Below are 22,759 nucleotides of genomic sequence, written 5' to 3'. Positions count from 1 at the left end.
TTCAAGGTACATAGTAAGACTCCACCTCAAAACCAAGAAAACTTTTCTAAGGAAGCTTCAGGACTGGAGCGTGTACAGACATGTTCCCTGAGGACCAAGCACATCTGGACCCTGAGGAGGTGGCTGTCCCCAGGTGGCCTCAAGGCCCAAGTTGGGTAGGGACGTGCCTGGCCCTGTGCACAGCTGCCTCCTGGTTCCTGTGAGCAACAAACTCAGGCTCCACCAAGTTCCCTCCCGTGACAGGAGGGTCATGCGGTGTGCCACTCTGTGTGTTCCCAGAGTCACTGCTCTGGGCGGCTGGACCATCAGGAAAGACCATGCAAACTGTGTAAGCTCTAGGACTCTTACTGGGGGGACTGGCCAGTGGCCTCCAGGCAACCACCAGCTGTGGGAGGCAGGTCACCAGAGCTGCGTCTGTTACTTCCACATGAGAAAGACCTGGTGGGCAGCAGGCTGGCAAGGCTGTCAGCTCCTGGTTTACCTGAGCTGCCTGGAGCTGTCTGTTCCCGAGGTGTACGAGGCCCAAGATGGCGTCCACGGCCCTGGGTGTGTCAAAGTCATCCGCCAGTGCAGCCCGCACGGCCCCCCTGGTGCTGGAGAGGCTACAGAGAGATGAGGAAAGAACGGTCACCAAGGCCATGGGGAGGTTGACCTGGCTGAGCCTGTTTCTCCAAGGCATGGCCCTGGGAGAAGGGCTGGGGCCTTAGTCTGGGTGTCCTGTCAGTCACCTCACAGACCTATGTGGGGTAGTCGTGACCATCAGTATCAGCTCCAAACCAACATGCCACTGAGTCACTCTGTCTAGAAGGGGGCAGCCTGTACAGCCGTGTCTAAACACACCAGGCACGTGTGGGCCCCTCCTGATGGCCCCAGGGAGAAGCTGAGGGGGCTGAGGAAGCAATCTCTTTCACTGGACCATGCTGTGTGTCAGAGTGGCCTGCAGGCAGGGACAGGTGGAAATGGACAGAAATGGGCTGGCTCTCTGTACCTGTCCCAGGACAGGACTTGGGTGGGGGGAAGAGCAGGGGCTCCCGCAGGCTCCATCCAGGCCTGTGTCTTGTGGCAGGGGGATTGTGCCCAAAGCCTCCAGTCAGCCTCCTGGGGACTGGGGCCTCTCCCTCCACTGGGTCCTGGCTCAGAGAACTTGCCTCATCTCTGAGCCAAGAACACAAGCGGACAGGGCGACACTCCTGGACTCCTGCTGCTCTGGGCCTCTCTGAGCGGGGGCGTGCCTGTCGCACTGCCTCACTCCAGTGACCTCTGCTCTTTCTCCTTTGCCTTCAGACTTCCTAGAAAGAGCAGCACTGGGGCCGATGCCTCACCGAGCCCGCTGGGGCACTCCCATGGGAGGCCAGGTCCCTCTCTCTCCAGGAGCACTGGCCTTGCTCCACACGCCTGCGAGGTCCTCACCAGCCCCAAGGCCTCCAGTGCTGCTGAGATGGCGCCCACTGCCACTGCTATGGTGCTTGGTCCACTTTCTCTGACCCTCTCTCCCTGGGTGCCCCTGGTGGGGGCTAGGACCACATGTGGCCGCGGGAGCAGTGGTGACCGTACCTCAGGGCCGGCACCTCCACTGACACCAGGCCCTTGGGCTCCTTTGACTCAGCACCACATGAGTGAGGGGGAGCCTCGGCGGCTGGTCAGTCTGGGTGAGTGAGCATATGGAGAAGCCTCTGCTGACCACCAGGGAGAAGCAGCTCTCACTGTTTCACACCACTGAGACTTGGGCCTCTCCTGAGCCACCAGCAGTCACCTTCCCCTCCACTCGGCCTTTCTTCCTATGTCCCATGCATGGGTACAGAAAAGGTGGCACCCACAGCCCTTGCTCCCCAGCCCTCCAGTGGTGGCTCATCCCTCTCCAGTCCCAGCAGGCAGAGTCCTGCACACATCTGAGCAGCTGACTGTGCTTGTCCCCGGAGTCTCCAGACGCATCCCTGGTGTCCTTTAGCCCTGTAGCTTCCCACAACCCTGCCTGACGTCAGCCACCAAATCTTCTGATGTGACATGTGACAGACTGGAACTCAGCCTGAGACTGAAACTGACAACCCTGGTTAGTGCAGGGGTTGGAGTTGCTCTGTCTCCTCAGCCCCTCATTTGCTGTCCTGAGTCTATGTGGCTCAGCTCGGGCACTACTATGTGGACACAAGCGCGTGTCCTCTTCAGGCCACCACAGGTCACTATTAGCCGAGAGGCCAGTGGGATGGGCCGTGCCCCTGGCTCACAGCAGACTTGTCCCCAATTCCCAAAGGAGGTCCGGCTTTTGGCTTCAGCCACTGAGACCCTGCTGTGTGCCCCAACCCTGCCGTGACACACCCATTTCTCTAAAGGTCCAGGGCATCCACTACCTGCTTAGTCTTCCCCTAAGGGAAGGAGGTCCAGTGACGACAGCCTCTGCTTCCACACACCCAAACCGCAGCCACTCTGCCAGGCCTGGGTGAGCACCCACAAGTTGGTTTGCCCCTCCAGGCACCCCTGCCCGCAGCGAGATGTGGACTTGCCCAAGGCCACAAGGCGGGTGACCAGGGCCCTGTGTGTGTCTCTTACCCCTCCCACAGCTGGTCTTCCTGGACAGGGCTGCAGGCCAGCTGCCCCTTCATGTAGGCACGTGCATCCCCGAGGAAGGAGCGTAGCCCCTGGAGCAGGTGTTGGGCGTGCAGCATGGCACTGTCACTGTAGTCGATGGCTGAGGAAGAGACAGTGCCTGAGGGCTGGCAGAGTCCTGACACACAGAGCATGCAGATGCCGCCCACCTGGAAAGAGTCCCTGGAGCCCCCCAGATGCAGACCACAGGGTCGTCTGTCCCAGAACAACCAGGTGAACCAGAGAAAGCCATCCCAGATACTTCTACCTGGGAGGTGCGATTCCCCTGACAGAGGCACAGGTGACTCTGGAGGGAATGTGCCCGCTGGTGCCACAAGCACACTGGGCTTAGGAGGCCCAAGGGTGAGGGGGGAGTGGTCCAAACTCAGGCGGTGGAGTTTGCACGACTGTCGGCACTGCACCATCATTCAGGGTGCAGGCCCGACAGCAGGGCCTAAGGCTTGTCAGAACCCAAAGAGGGAGAGACTGTGGACAGCCTGGGCCTTCTTCAGAACCGTGCCGTCAGGCATGGTAGCCAGCACACAAGATGGTGCTGTTTGGCCGTTGTTTTGTTGTCCCCAGTCACCGTTAGAGTGACTCGCTTCCAGGCTGTACAGAGACAGTACCGACCTGGAGCCGCTTACCTGACCTATAGCTGCTCCGTGTGCAGAAAAGCCGGAAGACGTCGGGGGAAAACGTCCGCAGAAAGTCCTATTAGGGAGAAGCAGCTGAGTCACAGTGCTGGTCTCACATTTTGTCTCGCTCAGAGGTTACACTATTTGCTGCAATTATGTGAGTTGATCTGTACATAGCAAGAAATCAGGAATTTTTTGGAAAAGCCTCATTTCGACACCAAACTCCCACAATCACGACCCTTTCTACTGGCGATTCCGCAATGAATTGTCTCTGTCAACCTCAGCCTTCGGGGAAAGACCAGGAGAAGCCTGAAATTCCTGCTCCAAGCGGCCCAGGGAGAAATCTGTTCTGCTCCCAGCCCTGGCACTCTCAGCTATGGCATAGACGGAAGACAGAAGACAGGGTCACAGCCAGCACCCGGGCAGCCCTCGACGCTTGCTTAGAATGTGCCTCGCAGGAAGGGGCAGGAGAGACACTCCAGGAGAATGCAGAGGTCAGATGAGCTGACCTCAAGCTTGGCATGGAGCAAAGGCCCAGACCCAGTGGCAGTGCGGCTCTCGAGACGCTGAGATTAACCATAGGCTGAGTTCATTTCCTGAAGAATAAACCGTTGTGCCTCTGGTTAAACATGAGTAAAACTAATAATCCAACCAGTATCAGCCTGTTGGAAAACTTAATGGTCATGAGGCTCCCGTGGCTCAGTGAGTAGGGCCCCAGCCCCAGCCCCAGCCAAATTGCAACAAAAAAAATAGCCAGGCATTGTGGCGGGCACCTATAGTCCCAGCTACTTGGGAGGCTGAGGCAAGAGAATCACCTAAGCCCAAGAGCTGGAGGTTGCTGTGAGCTGTGACGCCACAGCACTCTACTGAGGGTGACATAGTAAGACTCTGTCTCAGAAAAAAAAAAAAAAAGAAAGAAAGAAAAGAAAACTTAATGCTTGCAAAGAAGTGAATTATTTCTACATTCGGAACAACACAGAAAAACTCTGGCAAGCTCATCAGAGGTGACCCCTGAACCAGCACAGACATAGAACAAAACCTCCCTGAGGTGGCCAGTATTAAGTCCTGGGAATTACTTTATTTATTTAATTAATTAATTTATTTTTTGAGACAGAGTCTCACTATGTCATCCTCTGTAGAGCGCTGTGGCATCACAGCTCCCAGTAACCAACAGTTAAAGAGATGAAATTGGGGAGAGTGAAGGAGGGAGAGAAGGGGTCTGCCCAGGGCTCCAAACACAGCCCCAGGGAAGAAAGGACGACCCCTCTTCTCTCCCTGCCTCAGACGATGTGCTCAGACGTCATCCCCACAGGCAGCTCGCAGCACAGGCCCCAGGACAACCTCCCCAACACTGCAGACAGCAGCAGCAAAACTGGCTCCCTCTGCCACACGTATGTCCTCTGTCCCTTGCAGGAGAGCAGCCAGCCCCGTCCCCTGGGGTAGGCCTGGCTGGTGCAAGGTGACAGGAGCCCACAGCACCAGCTGGACTAGACATAGTCTGCAATCCTGCCTGAGAAGGGTGAGCAGGAAGCAGGCTGGCCACTGAGCCCGGAGGACAGCTCAGAGCACCGTGTCAAGACACAGATATTGGCTCAGCACCTGTAGCTCAGTGAGTAGGGTGCTGGCCACATATACCGAGGCTGGAGGGTTCGAACCCAGCCTGGGCTTGCTAAACAACAATGACAACTGCACCCAAAAAACAGCCGGACATTGTGACAGGCACCTCCCAGCTACTAGGGAGGCTGAGGCAAGAGAACTGCTTAACCCAAGAGTTTGAGGTTGCTGGTGAGCTGTGGTGTCACAGTAGTCTACTAAGGGTAATGTAGTGAGACTCTGTCTCAAAAAAAAAAAAAAAAAAAAGACACAGATATTTACAGGTATAGATGCTGCCCTAATATACTGCTCAAGGCCCTGCTGAGCTCAGAAGCACAACTGAAGGGTATTGTATGGTGTGAGGGCTCTCCCAGGGTGCTGCTGTCCCCAACCAGGGAAAGCGAGTTGGTGGTAGATGGGTCTGGGCTGCCTCCCCCAGGTAGGCACCCACCTCCATCCTCACTGCACCCCTGGTCTGTGCATGCCTGGGGCAGTGCTCAAGGGAGGAGGCACTAAGTTTTCTTTCTTTTGTTTTATTGAGATAGAGTCTCATTTTGTCACCCTCAATAGAGTCCCGTACTGTCATAGCTCACAGCAACCTCAAATTCTTGGGCTCAAGTGATTGACTTGCCTTAGCTTGCCTAGTACTACAGGTGCCTACCACAACGCCTGGCTATTTTTTTTGTTTGTTTGTTTAGCAGGCCTGGGCCGGGTTTGAAGCTACCAGCCCTGGAGCATGTGGCCAGCGCCCTAACTGCTGAGCTACGGGCACCCACCCTAAGAGGGGGGCACTAAATTTTCATACTGCTCTGGTTCCACTGTACAGCCTGGCCACAGCCACCTGAGAGGTGAGGTGTGACCATGCTGCTATGTTTGTTCTGGAAGCCTCTCCGGGAGTTAGGTGATCTCCTGGGCACGGTGGCCAGAGGACTGTTTCCCTGTGGGCACCAGGCAGTGGTTGTGGTGAGTGTTCTGTTCTGAGCTGTTCTGAGCTCACAGGGGCAGTGCAGAGGACCACAGGCAGGTGCTGCTCCCTAACACCTGTGCTGACCCACCCCTAAGCCACCCTCCAGCCAGGCCCTCCCACACTCAGAAAGGAGTAGTAACTGGAAGTCAGGTCTGAATCCTTCCCTGAGCTCTAGAGGGCTCCCACACTGACTCACCCAGCCTCCGTTAAGTGCGAAAAACCAGGAGTCTTCATGCAGACCGTTAGGAAAACTCCTGGTGCTCTCCAAAGCCTTGAGGACTGGTGAGAAAACTGCCTTCTGCCAGAAACCAGGATATTGAATGTGGGCCAACAGCTTAATGTCCCCAAAGAGCTATAGGCCCAGGGTACCTGCAGGCTAGCCAAAAACACACAGTAAAACTAACCAAGGAATACGCACAGCTGAATTCAACACAGCTAGTAAACATAGAAGTGGAGATCTAATATCTAGTTGCTGTTTTTCACCTAATTAATAAGAAACATTTACCTGCAGAGACCTGGGAGATGGACATTTCCATCGATCTGGGTGGGAAGGTCAATGCCGCTTACTGTCATTCACTAGAGGCCGTGGGGGCTGACGTGCAGCTCTGCTCACGGCTTCACCCTAAGTTACGAATCACGAGATACTCAGCACAGCACTGTAGACTACAGAGTACAGGGCTCAAGTGCACTGCCACGAGCCACAAAGTGCAGACTCGGCGATGCCCATGACATTCAGAATGCACACAGCCTAGTGTGAAAGGTGATGTAATTTAAACAGCCGTCAGGAGAACACTGTTCACATTAATCAGGTACACACACAGGGACCACACACTTGGTGCAGTTTAGCCTGAGCTGGGCTCGAACCTGCCACCCTTGGCATATGGGGCCGGCGCCCTACTCCCTGAGCCATAGGCACCGCCCGGACCACACACTTGGAATGAAACACCAGGGATAGAAAACCAGGAATCTAAGACTCACTCAGTGAGGAAAGCAAGAGCTCACCGCACTGCCATGGGGGGCAGAGGAAGTTAGGAACACACTTGGAGAGAGATTCCTTCTCCCTGCACCCACACCCAAGAAGCTGGTAACAGGAGGACGTGGGCACACAGGAGACTTGTCTACATTGTGCACCTTTGAATTTTCCAATCACATAACTTCTTTCTCTTGTCTACGTTTATCAAACTTTCTACAATAAAATACATTACTTCTGTAATTGGATTAAAACATTACTTAAGGCTCAGCACCTGTAACACAGTGGTTACGGCGCTGGCCACATACACCCAGGCTGGTGGGTTTGAATCCAGCCCAGGCCTGCTAAACAACAAAGACAACTGTAACAACAACAAAAAAATAGCCAGGAGTTGTGGCAGGTGCCTATAGTTCCAGCTACTTGGGAGGCTGAGGCAAGAGAATTGCCTAAGCCCAAGAGTTTGAGGTTGCTGTGAGCTGTGATGCCACGGCTCTCTATGGAGGGTAACATAGTGAGACTCTGTCTCAAAAAAAAAAAAAAAATTAAATTGTTGGGGTGGGTGGAAGGCAGTATGCTCCTCATGTGTCAGAGGGCAGAGAAGGAGCTACATATGTATTGGGTTAATCCATAAGACCCACCCTGGAAAGATAATCCAGAAACAAAACAGAGCAGTGACTGGCGGGGACGGGGGCAGCGGGTGCAGGCGGGGGGATCCAGCCTCCTCCACACTTCCCTTTACTCTGTTGACACTGAACCCTGCAAACATTTTATATATTTAAAAAATAAAATTGAAAAGAGGGCAGAGACACTGTCAGACCAGAAGCAAACTGAACAGAAGTACCGCCCAAGTGATGACAGGACCGGTGTTCTCACCGTAAGCACAGCCCACACACCTCGGTGGACGCATTCTAAGAAATACCAGCCCAGAACCTGCAATCCACAGAAACAGAAGGTAGATCAGTGGTTGTCGGGGGACAGAGAGGTGACTGCGAATGGGTGTGGTGGTGCTTTTTGAGGTGATGAAAACGTTCTTAGAAGCAAGGGTTGCACAACTGCAAATATGCCGCACACCGCTGACCAGGACAGCCTAAAAGGGCGGATGATATGGTGTGTGAATATTTCAACAAAACTATTATTTTTAAAATAAAAGCAAAGATATCTAAAACTATACTCAATAGCTTTACTGTTCATAGTAATACTGGTATTAAGTTTTTAAACTAATTTTGTGTGTATTTTAAAGTAAAGCAAAAAGTTGATAGGCTGTTACAAGAAAATGTGATTTTTAGTAAAAAGGGGGGAGCTTTAAAAAAGCCCCATGATATTAAATTTTATTTAGATATATCAAAATGAACTCTAATAAATTATCTACTTTATATATTTACAAGTATGTTTGTTTTCCTCCCCCAGCTCTGTCCCCTGAAAAGGCCTAGAAATAACATCACCCCAGTAGCAATCAACATACTGAGTGCCCAGATTGTGGCTTCGGAATCCCACCTCTCCCCAAAGGCAGTGAGGCCCCTGGAGAAGTGGCAGGTGTGGGCAGGAAAGCAAAAGGTGGGGGTGAGGGGGGCGGAGTACCGGAAAATGAGTGGTCGGGGCCATGGGACCCAGCAGCCAGTGGGAAGAGCCCTCCTTGGCCAAATCCCAGATGATTTCAACACCAAAAGAACACTGACTTAGCGACAGTACACTAAATAAATATAAATCCTTAACTTTGTAGTGATACGGAGACAAAACCCTTTGCTTTAAAGAACAATGACAGCTCATAAATGGAAAAGATCAAAGTACCAGGATGAGACAGTCACAACTTTGTAACCACCCATGAAATCCACCATGGAGATGAAGCCTCCAAAACCGCTGGGTGGGAGGTTGTTGGAACAAGAGGTCACGTGGCACGCCACCAGAGTCTTAGTACCATGGGAAAGACACAGAACTGCAAGAGACGGGGTAGAGGTCATCCCTTAACCAAAGGTCAAACTTCCCACAAAGAATCATGGGGACAGGCCAGACGCGGGTGGCTCACGCCTGTAATCCCAGCACTCAGGGAAGCTGAGGCTGGTGGATTGCCTGAGCTCACAGGTTGGAGACCAGCCTGAGTAAGTGTGAGACGTCAACTCCAAAACTAGCCAGGTGTTGAGGTGGGAGCCTGTGGTCCCAGCTACTCGGGAGGCTGAGGCAGGAGAATCGCCTAAGCCCAAGAGCTGAAGGTTGCTGTGAGCCGTGACATCACAGCACTCTACCCAGGGTGACAAAGTGAGACTCTGTCTCAAAAAAAAAGACATTGACTGCCACTAAGAGAAAGAAAAAAAAAGAACAACCTGAGCTGGCCCCAGAGGAACACGGTGTGAGCCACAGCGTCACCTCCCAGGTTTCCCGCGGAGCGTGCAGGACCGAGTCAAGCCTGGAAGCCTCACTTCGAATTAAAGGAAATGTGGCAGACAGAAGAATAAGTTAAATGACGCCAGGAAGAGACAGACAAACCTAATTCAGAATGGGGGTGTTCAGCAGGACAGCTGGCCCAGTCTCATCAAAAAGTCAACATCCTGCCAGGAGTGGTGGCTCACGCGTGTAATCCCAGCACTGTGGGAGGCTGAGGAGGGAGAATCGCTTGAGCTCAGGAGTTCATGATTTGCCTGAGCAAGAGTAAGACCCTGAGTCATAAAAAAATGAAAAACCCAGCTGGGCACCATGGCGAGCGCCTGTAATCCCAGTGGCTTCCAGAGGCTAAGGCAGCAGGATGCCCCCCGCCCAAGTCTGAGGTTGCAGTGAGCTATGACACCATTGCACTCTGCTTAGAGCACAGGGTGAGACTCTGTCTCAACAACAACAAAAAAAAGTCAACGTCCCAGGGAAATTAAAGTAGAGAGAATGTTGCACCTTAGCAACCAGATAAGAGCCATGTGATACTCAGCCTTACAAAGGAAGGGGACTTCCACACTGAATACACTAGGGGTGGATCTTGAGGATGTTACCGTCAGTGAAATGACCCAGTTACCAAAGGACGACACTGTGTGATTCCACGCGCATGAGACCCAGAGTGGCCAAAATCATGGAACGGGAAGCAGAGGGTCACTGCCAGGGACTGCGGGCAGAGCCGAGGGAAACAGGAAGTTGGTCAATGGGCGCAGAGCTTCGGTTTTGTAAGACGCAAAGTTCCAGAGATCATTGCACAACAGCGTGAACTTACTTAACACCACTGAACTGCACACTTAAAAATGGTTAAGATGATAAATTTTATATTTGTGTTTTTATCACAATTATAAAAAAACTTAAAAAGATATGGTATACAAATGCAATACATAAACCTTGATCAGATCTCATTAAAAAAAGCTGCAAAACACTGGGGATAAATGGAGGAATCAGAACATGGACGAGGTGATATCAGGAAATTCTTGGCCTCGTTTTCAGGAGTGGTTGTAGAATCCGGAACTGTCATGATGTCTCCAGTGTATTTTATAACAGTTCAACAAGCGTGCATATGCAGATGTGCGCACACACTCACTCCCCACCAGTACAGACAGCGCAGCCGTGAGTACAGAGCCCGTCACCCACAGAGAGCCTCCAAGGTGTGTGGATTATTCTGAGCTATAGACCACTGAAAACCAGCAGGTGCAGGAAAATTCCCTCTTTTGTAAAGGGAATTTCCTTTGTAAAAGGCACCTCTATCTCCTGTGCCAGGCAAAGAACAGTGCTCATCTCCAAGAAACTTAAATCTGCAAAACAAACTACTGAACTATACCTGTTTCAGTTCTTTCCCTGCTCACCCTCCAAAAACTCACCTCCCCCTTCTTTTTGTAGAGGCAGAGTCTCACTTTATCGCCCTCGGTAGAGTGCCATGGCATCACACGGCTCACAGCAACCTCCAACTCCTGGGCTTAAGCGATTCTCTTGCCTCAGCCTCCCAAGCAGCTGGGACTACAGGTGCCTGCCACAACACCCGGCTATTTTTTGGTTTGCAGTTCAGCCGGGGCAGGGTTTGAACCCGCCACCCTCGATATATGGGGCCGGCGCCTTACCGACTGAGCCACAGGTGCCGCCCCTCACCTCCCCCTTCTTTTTTTTTTTTTTTTTTGTAGAGACAGGGTTTCACTTTATTGCCCTCGGTAGAGTGCCGTGGCCTCACACAGCTCACAGCAACCTCCAACTCCTGGGCTTAAGCGATTCTCCTGTCTCAGCCTCCCGAGCAGCTGGGACTACAGGCGCCCGCCACAACGCCCGGCTATTTTTTTGTTGCAGTTTGGCCGGGGCTGGGTTTGAACCCGCCACCCTCGGTATATGGGGCCGGCGCCCTGCTCACTGAGCCACAGGCGCTGCCCACACCTCCCCCTTCTTAAGCCCCAAATCCTTTTTGTTTGTTTAGCCAAGATGCTGCTCCACAGGCAGACCTCAGAGACAGAGGTGATTTCCAGAAAACCACAATAAAATAAGTATCTCAATAAAGCAATTCACACAGACATTTCAGCCTCCCAGTGTGCATTAAAGTTCTCTTTATACTACACTATGGTGTGTTTAGTGGACAGGAGCTTTACGTCTAAACAACCCAATGTACGTACCTTAATTTAAAAGTATTGCCAAAAAACGTCCATAATCATCTGAGCCTTCAGTGAGTCCCAACCTTTTAGCAGGGCAGGGTCTTGCCTCCATGCTGATGTCTGCGGACTGATCAGGGTGGGGGCTGCTGGAGGCTGGGGTGGCTGTAGCAATTTCTTAGAGTAAGACAAGCTTGTCCCATCGACTGACTATTCCCTTCTGTAGCATGCAATGTTCCATAGGGCATTTTATCCACAGTGGAACTTCCTTCAGAACTGGACTCCCTTCTCAAATCCTGCTACTGCTCTATCAACTAAACTTACAGAATATTCTAAATACCTTGTTGTCATTTCAATAGTGTTCCCAGCACCTTCACCAGGAGCAGAGTCCGCCTCATCCATGAGAAGCAGCTCCTCATCCACCGAAGTTTGATGGTGAGATCACAGCAACTCAGCTCACTTCCAACTCTGGTTCCATTTCCAGCACGTCTGCAGGGACTTGCTCCATGGGAGTCTTCCTCGAAGTCATCCATGAGCATCGGAACCACCTTCTAGTAATATCTTGTTAATGTTGATACTCTGACCTCCTCCCATAATCACGTGTTCCTAACGGCATCATCTGGAATGGTGACTCCTTTCCAGCAGGTGTTCAGCTGACTTTGCCCAGCCCATCAGAGGAACCGCCATCTGTGGAGCCACAGCCTTATGAAAGAATTCCTTTTTCTGTTGTTACTGAGACAAGGTCTCACTCTATTGCCTGGGCTACAGTGCACTGGCATAATCACAGCCCACAAACTTCTGGGCTCAGGTGATCCTCCTGGCATAGCCTCCTGAGTAACTAGAACTTTTTTGGGTTTTTAGTAGAGACAAGATCTTGCTGTGTTGCTCAGGCTGATCTCAAACACCTGGGCTCAAGCGAGCTCTCCACTTTGGCCTCCCAAAATGCTAGGATTACAGGAGAGAGTCCCTGTGCCCAACCTGAAAGAATTCCTTAAATAATAGGACTTGAAAGTCAAAGTGTCTCCTTGGCCCACGGGCTGCACAATGACGTGGTGTTAGCAGGCATGAAAACAGCATTAACCTCCTCGTGCAGCTCCATCCAAGCTCTCGCATGACCAGGGAGCTCATAAGTAAGCAACATTTTGAAAGGCATCTCTTTTTCTGAGCAGGTCTCAATAGTAACCTTAAAATATTTTATGTTTACCATTTAAACAACAGCTGGGCTGGTGTCCAGGCTTTGTTGTTTCCTTTACACAGCACAGGCAGGACAGTTGCAGCCTAACTCTGAAGGGCCCTGGGACTGGGGGGATGGTCAGTGAGCACTGGCTTCAGCGGGAAGTCGCCAGCTGCACTATCTCCCACCAACCCAGCCTGTCCCATGAAGCTCTGAAGCCAGGCACTGACTTCTCCTCCCTCAATACGGGACTTCTGCGTGTCTTTGAACCCACACGAGGTTACTGCGGCTACTTTGAAAGTCTGTTCTTCAGGGCTGCCCCCTTCCCCAGTGGTCTCGGCTGGACCTTCTGCCACACACTGGAGCTTCTACCGCATGTGCTTCTAGCACCTGCTGCTTCACTCGTGCCTACGGCTTCTTTTCTCAAACTTCACAAACCAAACTGTGCACCTTTGACCCTCTCTCAGCCGTCACAGAACTGAGAAGTCCTGGGTTAGGCTTTGGTTGGTTCAGGGAAGGTTAGGGCTGTGTTTTCTTCTTTTTTTGTTTTTTTTTTATTTTTATTTTTAAAAATCATATACCTTTATTTTTGCTCCCCTCAGCAGCATCTGATAAGTGGCAGTGACTTTGGCAGCAGGCCTGGTAACTTTGCCCTGTTGAGAAGCTAGGATTCCCAACTGTACCAGTACGGTGTTTTCTCAGCAAGTTGAAGAGGTCCTGTAACCAGGAGGGGCCAGGGTCAGCACTGGGCAACACAGCTAGCTGCCTGACCCTCATCTGGGGCTGGAACTTCTGTTTGCCTAAGTAAAGGGATGCCAGTCCTATGCGAATTTCTTCACATTGTGTCTTCTGCAGTGGTCAAAAGATTGGTTCTTGAGAGTTGTCCTTGTATGGTACTCCGAGGCAGGCCCACTAGCTCTTTTGATCACTGATTCCAAGAAAAGCTGCCCTTGGAGGCCCTTGAGACAACATAGGAAGCAGAATGAATGCTCAAGTTATGGCTGACACAGTCCAACTCACACTGCCATGACAGAAGCTGAGTGAGCAGTCATCCAGGGAGGGGGCTCCCAGCTCATTCCATTCCCATGGGGCAGATGGCTAGAAGGTAACAGCACCCGGGTAAGCCAACACCTTCCTGTGTCCACACCCAGGAATATCTTCCAGTTGTCCAAGCAGCCGTAGTTGTAAGGATTCCTAAATACTCTGCCCTTGGCCTGCAGCTGGCGTCTCTCCTTCTTGTTGATGTGCCTTTCGATGCTAGTCTCTCCTCGAGTGATGAGAACAGCATGCCAAATGGTTAGGGCACCCAGAGCAAGTGCCACGGAACTGCAGAGGAACCAGAGGCAGACAAGACTCTTGTGAGTCATCCTTTCTTGAAAGGAGAAGGTAGGTGGTGGGGTCTGGTGATATGTCTGCCGCCTGCTAATTCCCCAGTCAAATGGAGCCCCGCAGCCTCTGCCGACGCTTACTGTCACCCCTTCCAGCTTGGCGCCAGAGCAGAGCCCGGCTCAATCCGACCCACCATGGTCCACCACCCGCAGTGCCAGGCAGTAGACTCGGACCCCGCTGTGTTTTCTTCTATCCGGACCACCTAAACTCTGTCTCAACAGTGAGGCCGTTTTCCTTTTGTGTGTTCGCTGGAGCAGCACCTTGACTCCTTCAGGAACTTTTCTGTGCATTCACAACCTTGCTAACTGGTGCCAGTGGCTGGGCTTTTAGAGCCTCTCTTGGTTTTTGACACGCCTTCCTCCCAGAGCTTAGTCATTTCTAGCTTTTGATTTAAAGTGAGAGGTGACTGTTCCTTTCACTGGAACACTAGGAAGCCACTTGTAGGGTTACGAACTAGTGTAATTTCAATACTGTTATGTCCAGAGAGTAGGGAGGCTGGGGAACGGGTGCAGCAGTCAGAACGCACACACGTCAAGTTCGCCATCTTGTACGGACACAGTTTGTGATGCCACAAAACAGTTACAGCAGTGACATCAAAGATCTCTGATCACCGTGACAGACAGACAATAGTGAAAAAGTTAAAAATTTAGATAAGAATTGACTCAACAAGACAGAGACACCAAGTGAGCTAGTGGGGAAAGCTCTCTGTAGGCTTGCAAGACGCAGGGTGAACACAGACCCTCCACTTGTAGGAAAGCCCCGTATCTGTGACGTGCCCTGAAAGGAAGTGGCCCTGCCGGTGGCTGCTCATTGCCATGTGCATACATGACAGGCCCGGGTCCCGCCTCCCCATGGCTGTTCACTGCCGTGTGCACACATGACAGGCCCGGGTCCCGCCTCCCCATGGCTGTTCACTGCCGTGTGCACACGTGACAGGCCCGGGTCCCGCCTCCCCATGGCTGTTCACTGCCGTGTGCACACGTGACAGGCCCAGGTCCCGCCTCCCCATGGCTGTTCACTACCGTGTGCACACGTGACAGGCCCGGGTCCCGCCTCCCCATGGCTGTTCACTGCCGTGTGCACATGTGACAGGCCCAGGTCCCGCCTCCCCATGGCTGCTCACTGCCGTGTGCTCCGTGTGCACATGTGACAGGCCCGGGTCCCACCTCCCCATGGCTGCTCACTGCCGTGTGCACACGTGACAGGCCCGGGTCCCGCCTCCCCATGGCTGTTCACTGCCGTGTGCTCCATGTGCACATGTGACAGGCCTGGGTCCCGCCACCCCATGGCTGCTCACTGCCATGTAAACACGTGACAGGCCCAGGTCCCGCCTCCCCATGGCTGCTCACTGCCATGTGCTCCGTGTGCACACGTGACAGGCCCGGGTCCCGCCTCCCCATGGCTGCTCACTGCTGTGTGCTCCCTGTGCACACGTGACAGGCCCGGGTCCCACCTCCCCATGGCTGCTCACTGCCGTGTGCACACGTGACAGGCCCGGGTCCCGCCTCCCCATGGCTGCTCACTGCCATGTGCTCTGTGTGCACACGTGACAGGCCTAGTCCCGCCTCCCCATGGCTGCTCACTGCCGTGTGCTCCGTGTGCACACGTGACAGGCCCGGGTCCCGCCTCCCCATTGCTGCTCACTGCCGTGTGCTCCGTGTGCACACGTGACAGGCCCGGTCCCGCCTCCCCATGGCTGCTCACTGCCGTGTGCTCCGTGTGCACACGTGACAGGCCCGGGTCCCGCCTCCCCATGGCTGCTCACTGCCGTGTGCTCCGTGTGCACACGTGACAGGCCCGGTCCCGCCTCCCCATGGCTGCTCACTGCCGTGTGCTCCGTGTGCACATGTGAGTGCACTTCTGTCTTTCTCTTGCTCATCTGTCTTTGGCTAGTTTAACTCATAGGGCTCCAGCCAGGGACCTAAGCTGGGTAGAGGGAAAGATTTCCTTCCTACACAACAAATACAGCAAAATAATGGCCACTACTGAATCCACACAGTGACAAATGAATGTTGCTTTTAACTTTTCTGTATGTTTGAAAATTTTCAAAAAAAAAACAGAAAGAAAATTTTCCTGGGATAAAATTGAAAGATTCTGTTTCAGAAAAGTATGTAGACAGCGCCCACAGCTCAGTGAGTAGGGCACCAGCCACATACACCAAGGCTGGCGGGTTTGAACCCAGCTCAGGCCAGCTAAACAACAATGACAACTGCAACAGAAAAACAGCCAGGCATTGTGGCGGGCACCTGTAGTCCCAGCTACTTGGGAAGCTGAAGCAAGACAATCGCTTACGCCCAAGAGTTTGAGGTTGCTGTGAGCTGTGATGCCACAGCACTCTATCAAGGACAACACAGTGAGACTGTCTCAAAAATAAAAAATAAAAAAATAGTGTGGGGCGGCGCCTATGGCTCAAAGGAGTAGGGCACTGGCCCCGTGGGTTCAAACCAGCCCCCCCACCCCCAAAAAAATAGTGTGTAAAAAGCGCTGTGTGTAGGGCGGCACCTGTAGCTCAGTAGGTAGAGTGCTGGCCCCATATACTGTGGGTGGCGGGTTCAAACCCAGCCCCAGCCAAACTGCAACAAAAAAATAGCTGGGTGTTGTGTCGGGCGCCTGTAGTCCCAGCTACTCAGGAGGCTAAGGCGAGAGAATTGCCTAAGCCCAGAAGTTGGAGTTTGCTGTGACGCCACAGCACTCTACCAAGGGCAGTAAAGTGAGACTCTATCTCTTAAGACAAAGAAATAAAAATAAAAAGCACTGTGTGAGGAATAGCTTTCTATTGGTTTACGGTAGATTGGATGGGTGTGGCTTCCAGATATTTGCTTTTTAGGAGATGAAGGTCTAGATCCTGTTCCTGTCAACTACTTTGCAATTAAAATTAAATTTGGCTCGGGCGGCGCCTGTGGCTCAAGGAGTAGGATGCCGGTCCCATATGCCAGAGGTGGTGGGTTCAAACCTAGTCCTGGCCAAAAACCAAAAAAAAAAAAAAAAAATTAAATTTGGCTCTAAAGACAGCCCAAGATGAGATCCACCAGACCTTAAAACATGTTCTCCCATCAGTGCCCTAGGTTTTCCATTTGGATGGAAATACACATCCCCAGGGCAACCCCAATGGTGATGTTCCTCAAGCTAGTTAAGAATGCAGCCAACTCAAGGGGGGGGGGGGGAGGTGGGCAGAGGGAGGGAGATTGGTGGGATTACACCTGCGGTGCATCTTACAAGGATATATGTGAAACTTAGTAAATGTGGAATGCAAATGTCTTAGCACAATAACTAAGAAAATGCCAGGAAGGCTATGTTAACTAGTGTGATGAAAATGTGTCAAACGAGCGGCGCCTGTGGCTCAGTCAGTAAGGCGCCGGCCCCATATACCAAGGGTGGCGGGTTCAAACCCAGCCCCGGCTGAACTGCAACCAAAAAATAGCTGGGCGTGTGGCGGGCACCTGTAGTCCCAGCTACTCGGGAGGCTGAGGCAAGAGAATCGCTTTAAGCCCAGGAGTTGGAGGTTGCTGTGAGCTGTGTGATGCCATGGCACTCTACCGAGGGCCATAAAGTGAGACTCTGTCTCTACAAAAAAAAAAAAGAAAATGTGTCAAACGGTCTATGAAACCAGTGTCTGGTGCCCCATGATCGCATTAATGTACACAGCTATGATTTAATTAAAAAAAAAAAAAGAATCCAGCCAACTCGGGGGCCACTACAGGCAAACAGCAAAAACCACACAAACCAATGTACAACCACACCAGCAGGGCAAGGCTGGTGCGGGGGGGAAAAAAGGAATTCAGCAAACGCAGTTCCAGAGAGAAAACTGTCCAACAAGGAACAGGGAAGAAGGCGCACACGCAGCTGCAGGTGGGAGGGAGGCCAGAGCAGGACTGGCGGGACGGGGAGAGCTGCTGAGCAGAGTAACCGGGGGAGGGAGACCAGACAAGCGGTGAGGGGCTGGGGGCCACGGGACCAAGCGATCACAGATGCAGAAGCCCGATGCACATTACCTTAATAGTAACGTAGTTCTTTAACGACTTGGACATTTTTTCTTCTTTGCCTTTCACGTGCAAATGCCCTGAAACAAAATAAACCCTGAAAACTTCTGTCCTAAACTGGATGAGGAGAAAGACTCTGCAGCCCATGAGAGGGTGCCAAGTGGGGAGCAAATCTGCTGCTCCTGGGGGACTCTGGGCCACAGCATGGCCTCAGGCCTTTCCCCCTACCTCATCCCAACCTGGACCCGGGCAGACAGGTGACCCATGATACCTACGGACTGTGTACAGCAGCTGCCCCAAACCTCCACTTGCAGTGGCACCCCAGGGAGATGTGGACCAGGGAGATATTGACCCTAGGGAGAATTGCCGCCCCCAGGGAGATGTGGCCCCCAGGGAAACATGCCCCCACAAAACGCATGGCCCCCAGCCTGCTCTGTGGCTTCAGGCACACACAGCCCCATGCAGGGCTGATGCCACAGGTGCCCTGGCTGACTCAGACCTGAGGCCAGATGGGCGACTTTGACAGCAATATTTCATATTTTTCCCTTCCTTGTAATCTGAGACACTAATTTGACTAAATACCTGAGGAAATGACAAATCTCTCACTTGGCAAATTGGGCTCTCAGCAAGAACTTGTTCCAAACATCCCAGTTCAGCCTGCGGGTCTCTGAGTGTGATTAATCACAGCTTCTATTGAGTTATTTCCCTGGACTTCTCTTTTTTTTTTGGCAGTTTTTGGCCGGGGCTGGGTTTGAACCCGCCACCTCCAGCATACGGGGCCGGTGCCCTACTCCTTCGGTCTGACCCCCTCCCACAATGTATGTGAAAGACAGGAAGAAAATCAAACCCATTTAGGGAAATTCTAAATCTGAGCCTGGAATTCTGCCTGGACTGTATTTTCAAAAGGCCTTTTCCAAGGGAAGGGGCTTTCTGTTTGTAAGAAAAAATTCCTCCTCTTTTCTTGACACAACTTTAAATATAAGAGTACTCCAAAGGCAATTTTTCTAAGAACAGTGGTTAAAATGTGATTTCCAAAGAGATACATAACTTTGAACATGTAAGTTCTATAGTCTGTCATCCTCACCATGCATGATTACAGTTTTTGGTTTTTTTACTTATTTATTTTTTGAGACAGAGTCCCACAGTGTCACCCTTGGTAGAGTGCCGTGGCGTCACAGCTCACGGCAACCGCAAATTGTTGGGCTTAAGCGATTCTCTCGCCTCAACCTCCCAGGTAGCTGGGACTACAGGCGCCCGCCACAACGCCCAGCTGTTTTTTGGTTGTAGTTGTCATTGTTGTTTGGCAGGCCCAGGCTGGGTTCCAACCTGCTCCAGTGTATGTGGCTGGTGCCCTAGCCACTCAGCTACAGGTGCTGAGCCAATGATTACAGTTTTTAAAAACTGACAGTATCTGAAACTTGAAACACATTTGCTATTGTCTGAATGTCTACACCTTCCCAGAGCCTGTGCTGGAACCTAGTCCCCATGTGGTGGCATGTGGAAGTGGGACCTTGGGGGAAGATTAGGCCATGGGGCAGAGCCAGCAGTGCTGGGATCAGTGCTCTTGTGAGAGGCCCCGGAGAGTGCCCCTGCCCCACCCCTGTGCACACACAGCAAGAAGGTGCCATCGATGACCCGGAAAGGGGCCTCCAGACCCTGGACCTGCCAGTGCTGCCTCCAGAGCGTGAGAAGGACATGCCTGTGGATTGCAGTGCTGTCCTAGCAGCCCAGAGACTGCAGCTGAGTCCTCACCTGCACCTTCCGTCCATTTACTGCAGAAGTATTAGTTCTCCTGGGTCCAGGTGACATTGCTACTTCTCCAGGATGGGGCCAAAATAGCCTGAAGACAACTCATATGTCTCAAGAGGTGGTAAAAGGCATTATAAAAATACCAACAAGACTGGGCACAGTGGTTCACGCCTCTAATCTCAGCAAGCTGGAAGGCCGAGGTGGGAGGATAACTTGAGGCTAGGAGTTCTGAACTATCCTGGGCAATAGTGAGACCTTGTCTGTACAAAACATAAAAAAATTAGCCCAGCATAGTGGCAGGTACCTGTAGTCCCAGCTACTTAGAAGGCTAAGGTAGGAGGATTGCTTGAGCCCAGGAGTTGGAGGCTGCAGTGAGCCATGATGATGCCACTGCACTACAGCCTGGGTGACAAAAGGAGACCCTGTCTTAAAAAAACAAAAACACACCCAGCAACAAAAAACCCTCTCCCATTCTCCCATTCCCAAGTCTGGCAATGTCCAGGACCCCACCCTCATTCACTGATGGAGGCTAAGGTCGCGCTGTTGACTCCTAGACCTCATTCACTGATGGAGGCTAAAGTCACACTGTTGACCCCCAGCCCTCATTCACTGACGGAGGCTAAGGTCACACTGTTGACCCCCAGCCCTCATTCACTGACGGAGGCTAAGGTCACGCTGCTGACTCCCTAGACCTCATTCACTGAGGGAAGCTAAGGTCACGCTGCTGACTCCCTAGACCACATTCCCTAAAGGCCACACTCCGTTCCCAAGGGCTCCTGGCAGCTATGACCTACTGAACAGAATTAGCCGGCAGACGACAGGGTGTCTGACCGGACACTAGGGACAGGATGCCTCTGTCCTGAGATGCGGGCCTGAGCACATTTCCTCTGCTAAGAGGGGAGACCTCTCCCATGAGCCCCTGCGGGCACCGGGCAGTGGAAAGGAGCACCTGCTCCCTGGGCACGGTGAGTGTGAGTGTCCTCTCCTGAGAGGGCAGCAGCTGAGATGGGAGTGAGCATATCAGGCCACCGGGCACAGAGGGCGCTGGGGAAGAGAGTGCTTAGTGAGCTCGCCCCAGGGAAGGGCTGTGTTCTACTGGACTGCGGCTCCCAAGTCCCCTAACACCAGCCCACCTGGTTCTGCTTCACTTCAGACAGCTGAAGGCATGACAGAAAGGGCTGGCCTCCCCAGAGGCCAGCGGCCAGCGACAGGTGGACACAGAAGGCGGGGCGGGGCCTCTGGGTGAACATTGGTGACGGCACTCTGCAGGAAGGGCTCGGGGCAGGCCGCCTCATGTGTGCGTGTCATGCGGAAACCCCAGCGAGGCCTCCCACAGGCCACATAGCTCAGCCACCTCCACAGCCACATCCCTCACAATGACATCCTACTTTCCTAATTCAAGGACCTGAAAGTACGATGACTTCCTGTATTTTAGAGGCTGATCTTTGTATCTCCCAACCATACTATTACCACACCACCATTTTTTATCCTTGTTTGTCTCAAATATCTTAGCTGACCATTCCAAAAAGGCAGTAAGAGCGGTTAGTTCTGGCCTATGAAATATCAAAACTCAGACATAGCCAGGCATGGTGGTTCACACCTGTAATCCTAGCACTCTGGGAGGCTGAGGTAGGTGGATTGCCTGAGCTCACAGTTCAAGACCAGCCTGAGCCAGAGCCAGACCTCATCTCTAAAAATGGCCAGGCATTGTGGCAGGTGCCTGTAGTTAGCTACTCAGGAGGCTGAGGCAAGAGAATCACTGGAGCCCAAGAGTTAGAGGTTGCCCCACATACAAAAGAGTAAATTAAGTCAACAGAGAGTTCTAATTTGTCAACTGTTACATTGGTGAATATTCAAAAATTTATAATAACCCACTGTTGAGGAAAGCAGTGCATAAATTGTTTCACCTGATGTAGTGGGCAAGTTGGAAATACCAGCAAATTCAAAATGCACACACCCTTTATCTCAGCAATATCACGTATAAATAGCTAAGTATTTGGCTAAAATCACAAGTGTCTAACATGCACATAAATGAAAAGACACCTATTTCATCTAAAATGTACTGAGGCTAATGCTTTTTAACTCTTACAGGAAAATGTCAAAATGAAAAAAAAATGTTTTTTACACAAAAATACCACCTGGCCGTCAGTGGTGGCGATATGCCATCAGTTGTAAAGTGCATCCAAGCACAAGAAATGAAAAAAACGTTGGGGAAAAAATTTAGTCTTAAGAATTGCTGGAACAGGGTATATCTATAAGAATCATCTTTGCAGCATTATTTGGAACAATGAGAAATTGGAAACAATCTAATATTTACCAATAAAGGGAATGATTAAATTATGGTACAGGCATCATAACTGAGTGTATAGCCATTAGAAGGAATGATGGCGATCTGTATGTTCTGACTTAGAAAAATCTCCAAGATATATTGGTAAAGGGGGAAAAAGCAAGTTACAATATAATATACGATATATATTAGATTTTCACTTACAAAAAAACTATATATGTATGTGTAAATATATAATATCCAAATTATATTTGTACAAAAATGCTTAAAAATAAAAATGTATTTACCTAGAAAAATGTATGAAAAGATATACAAATGGTGTTTACACGTAAGGAAGGAAGTTAAAGTATTGAGAAAGTGGGGACTTAATTTTTGCTCTATCAATTTTTGTTTTTTGTTTTTAAGCAATAAGGATACGATGATGTGTTATGATGTAAATGTTATCTGGAAAATACAGAGAAGTATAAAGAATAAAAAATTCCATGAATCCAGTCACCCAAAAAAACAACAAAACTGCAAAATTGCTAAGCTTGAGGCATTGTTTACCCCAGAACACATGTCTCCTCCTGAGCAGGTGGTGGGCTTAATCAGCCACGTTCTTGAATGGGAAAACAGCAGGCAGTGTCATCAGAAGATGACAGGTATGTCTGGTGACAATATTTTAGCTTAAAATGGCATATTCATAATTATTCTTGCATCATACTACCCGATATTCCTAATACTTTTATTTGAAAAAAAATTATATGTTGTAAAATATTTCCATATTCTAGTCAGTTCCAAAAAGTTCCTATAGGCAGTCCCGAGTTACAAACAAGATAGGTTCTGTGGGTTTGTTCTTTTTTTTTTTTTTTGAGACAGAGCCATGGCATCACAGCTCACAGCAACCTCCAACTCTTGGGCTTAAGT

The 22,759-nt window shown here is 51.2% G+C and overlaps 1 protein-coding gene across 4 annotated transcripts in view; it reads right to left on the bottom strand.

The window, feature by feature from the left end:
• CARS2 (cysteinyl-tRNA synthetase 2, mitochondrial) overlaps positions 1–22,759 on the bottom strand; it is a 55,969-nt gene that overhangs the window by 5,780 nt on the left and 27,430 nt on the right. For all 4 annotated transcript variants that reach the window (XR_008374599.1, XM_053563526.1, XM_053563524.1 and 1 more), the window contains 4 exons: positions 17,830–17,897; positions 3,225–3,291; positions 2,545–2,683; positions 482–602 (listed from right to left, as the gene is read on the bottom strand). Coding sequence is in view for 3 of the 4 variants with exons in the window: in XM_053563526.1 (XP_053419501.1) it covers positions 482–602; positions 2,545–2,683; positions 3,225–3,291; positions 17,830–17,897 (395 nt within the window). In the remaining variant the exon portion in view is untranslated. The remainder of the gene's footprint in view (positions 1–481; positions 603–2,544; positions 2,684–3,224; positions 3,292–17,829; positions 17,898–22,759) is intronic.

Source organism: Nycticebus coucang, chromosome 15 (genome assembly GCF_027406575.1).
Source record: "Nycticebus coucang isolate mNycCou1 chromosome 15, mNycCou1.pri, whole genome shotgun sequence".
Taxonomy (NCBI): Eukaryota; Metazoa; Chordata; class Mammalia; order Primates; family Lorisidae; genus Nycticebus; species Nycticebus coucang.
This window is presented reverse-complemented; position numbering and strand designations above follow the sequence as displayed.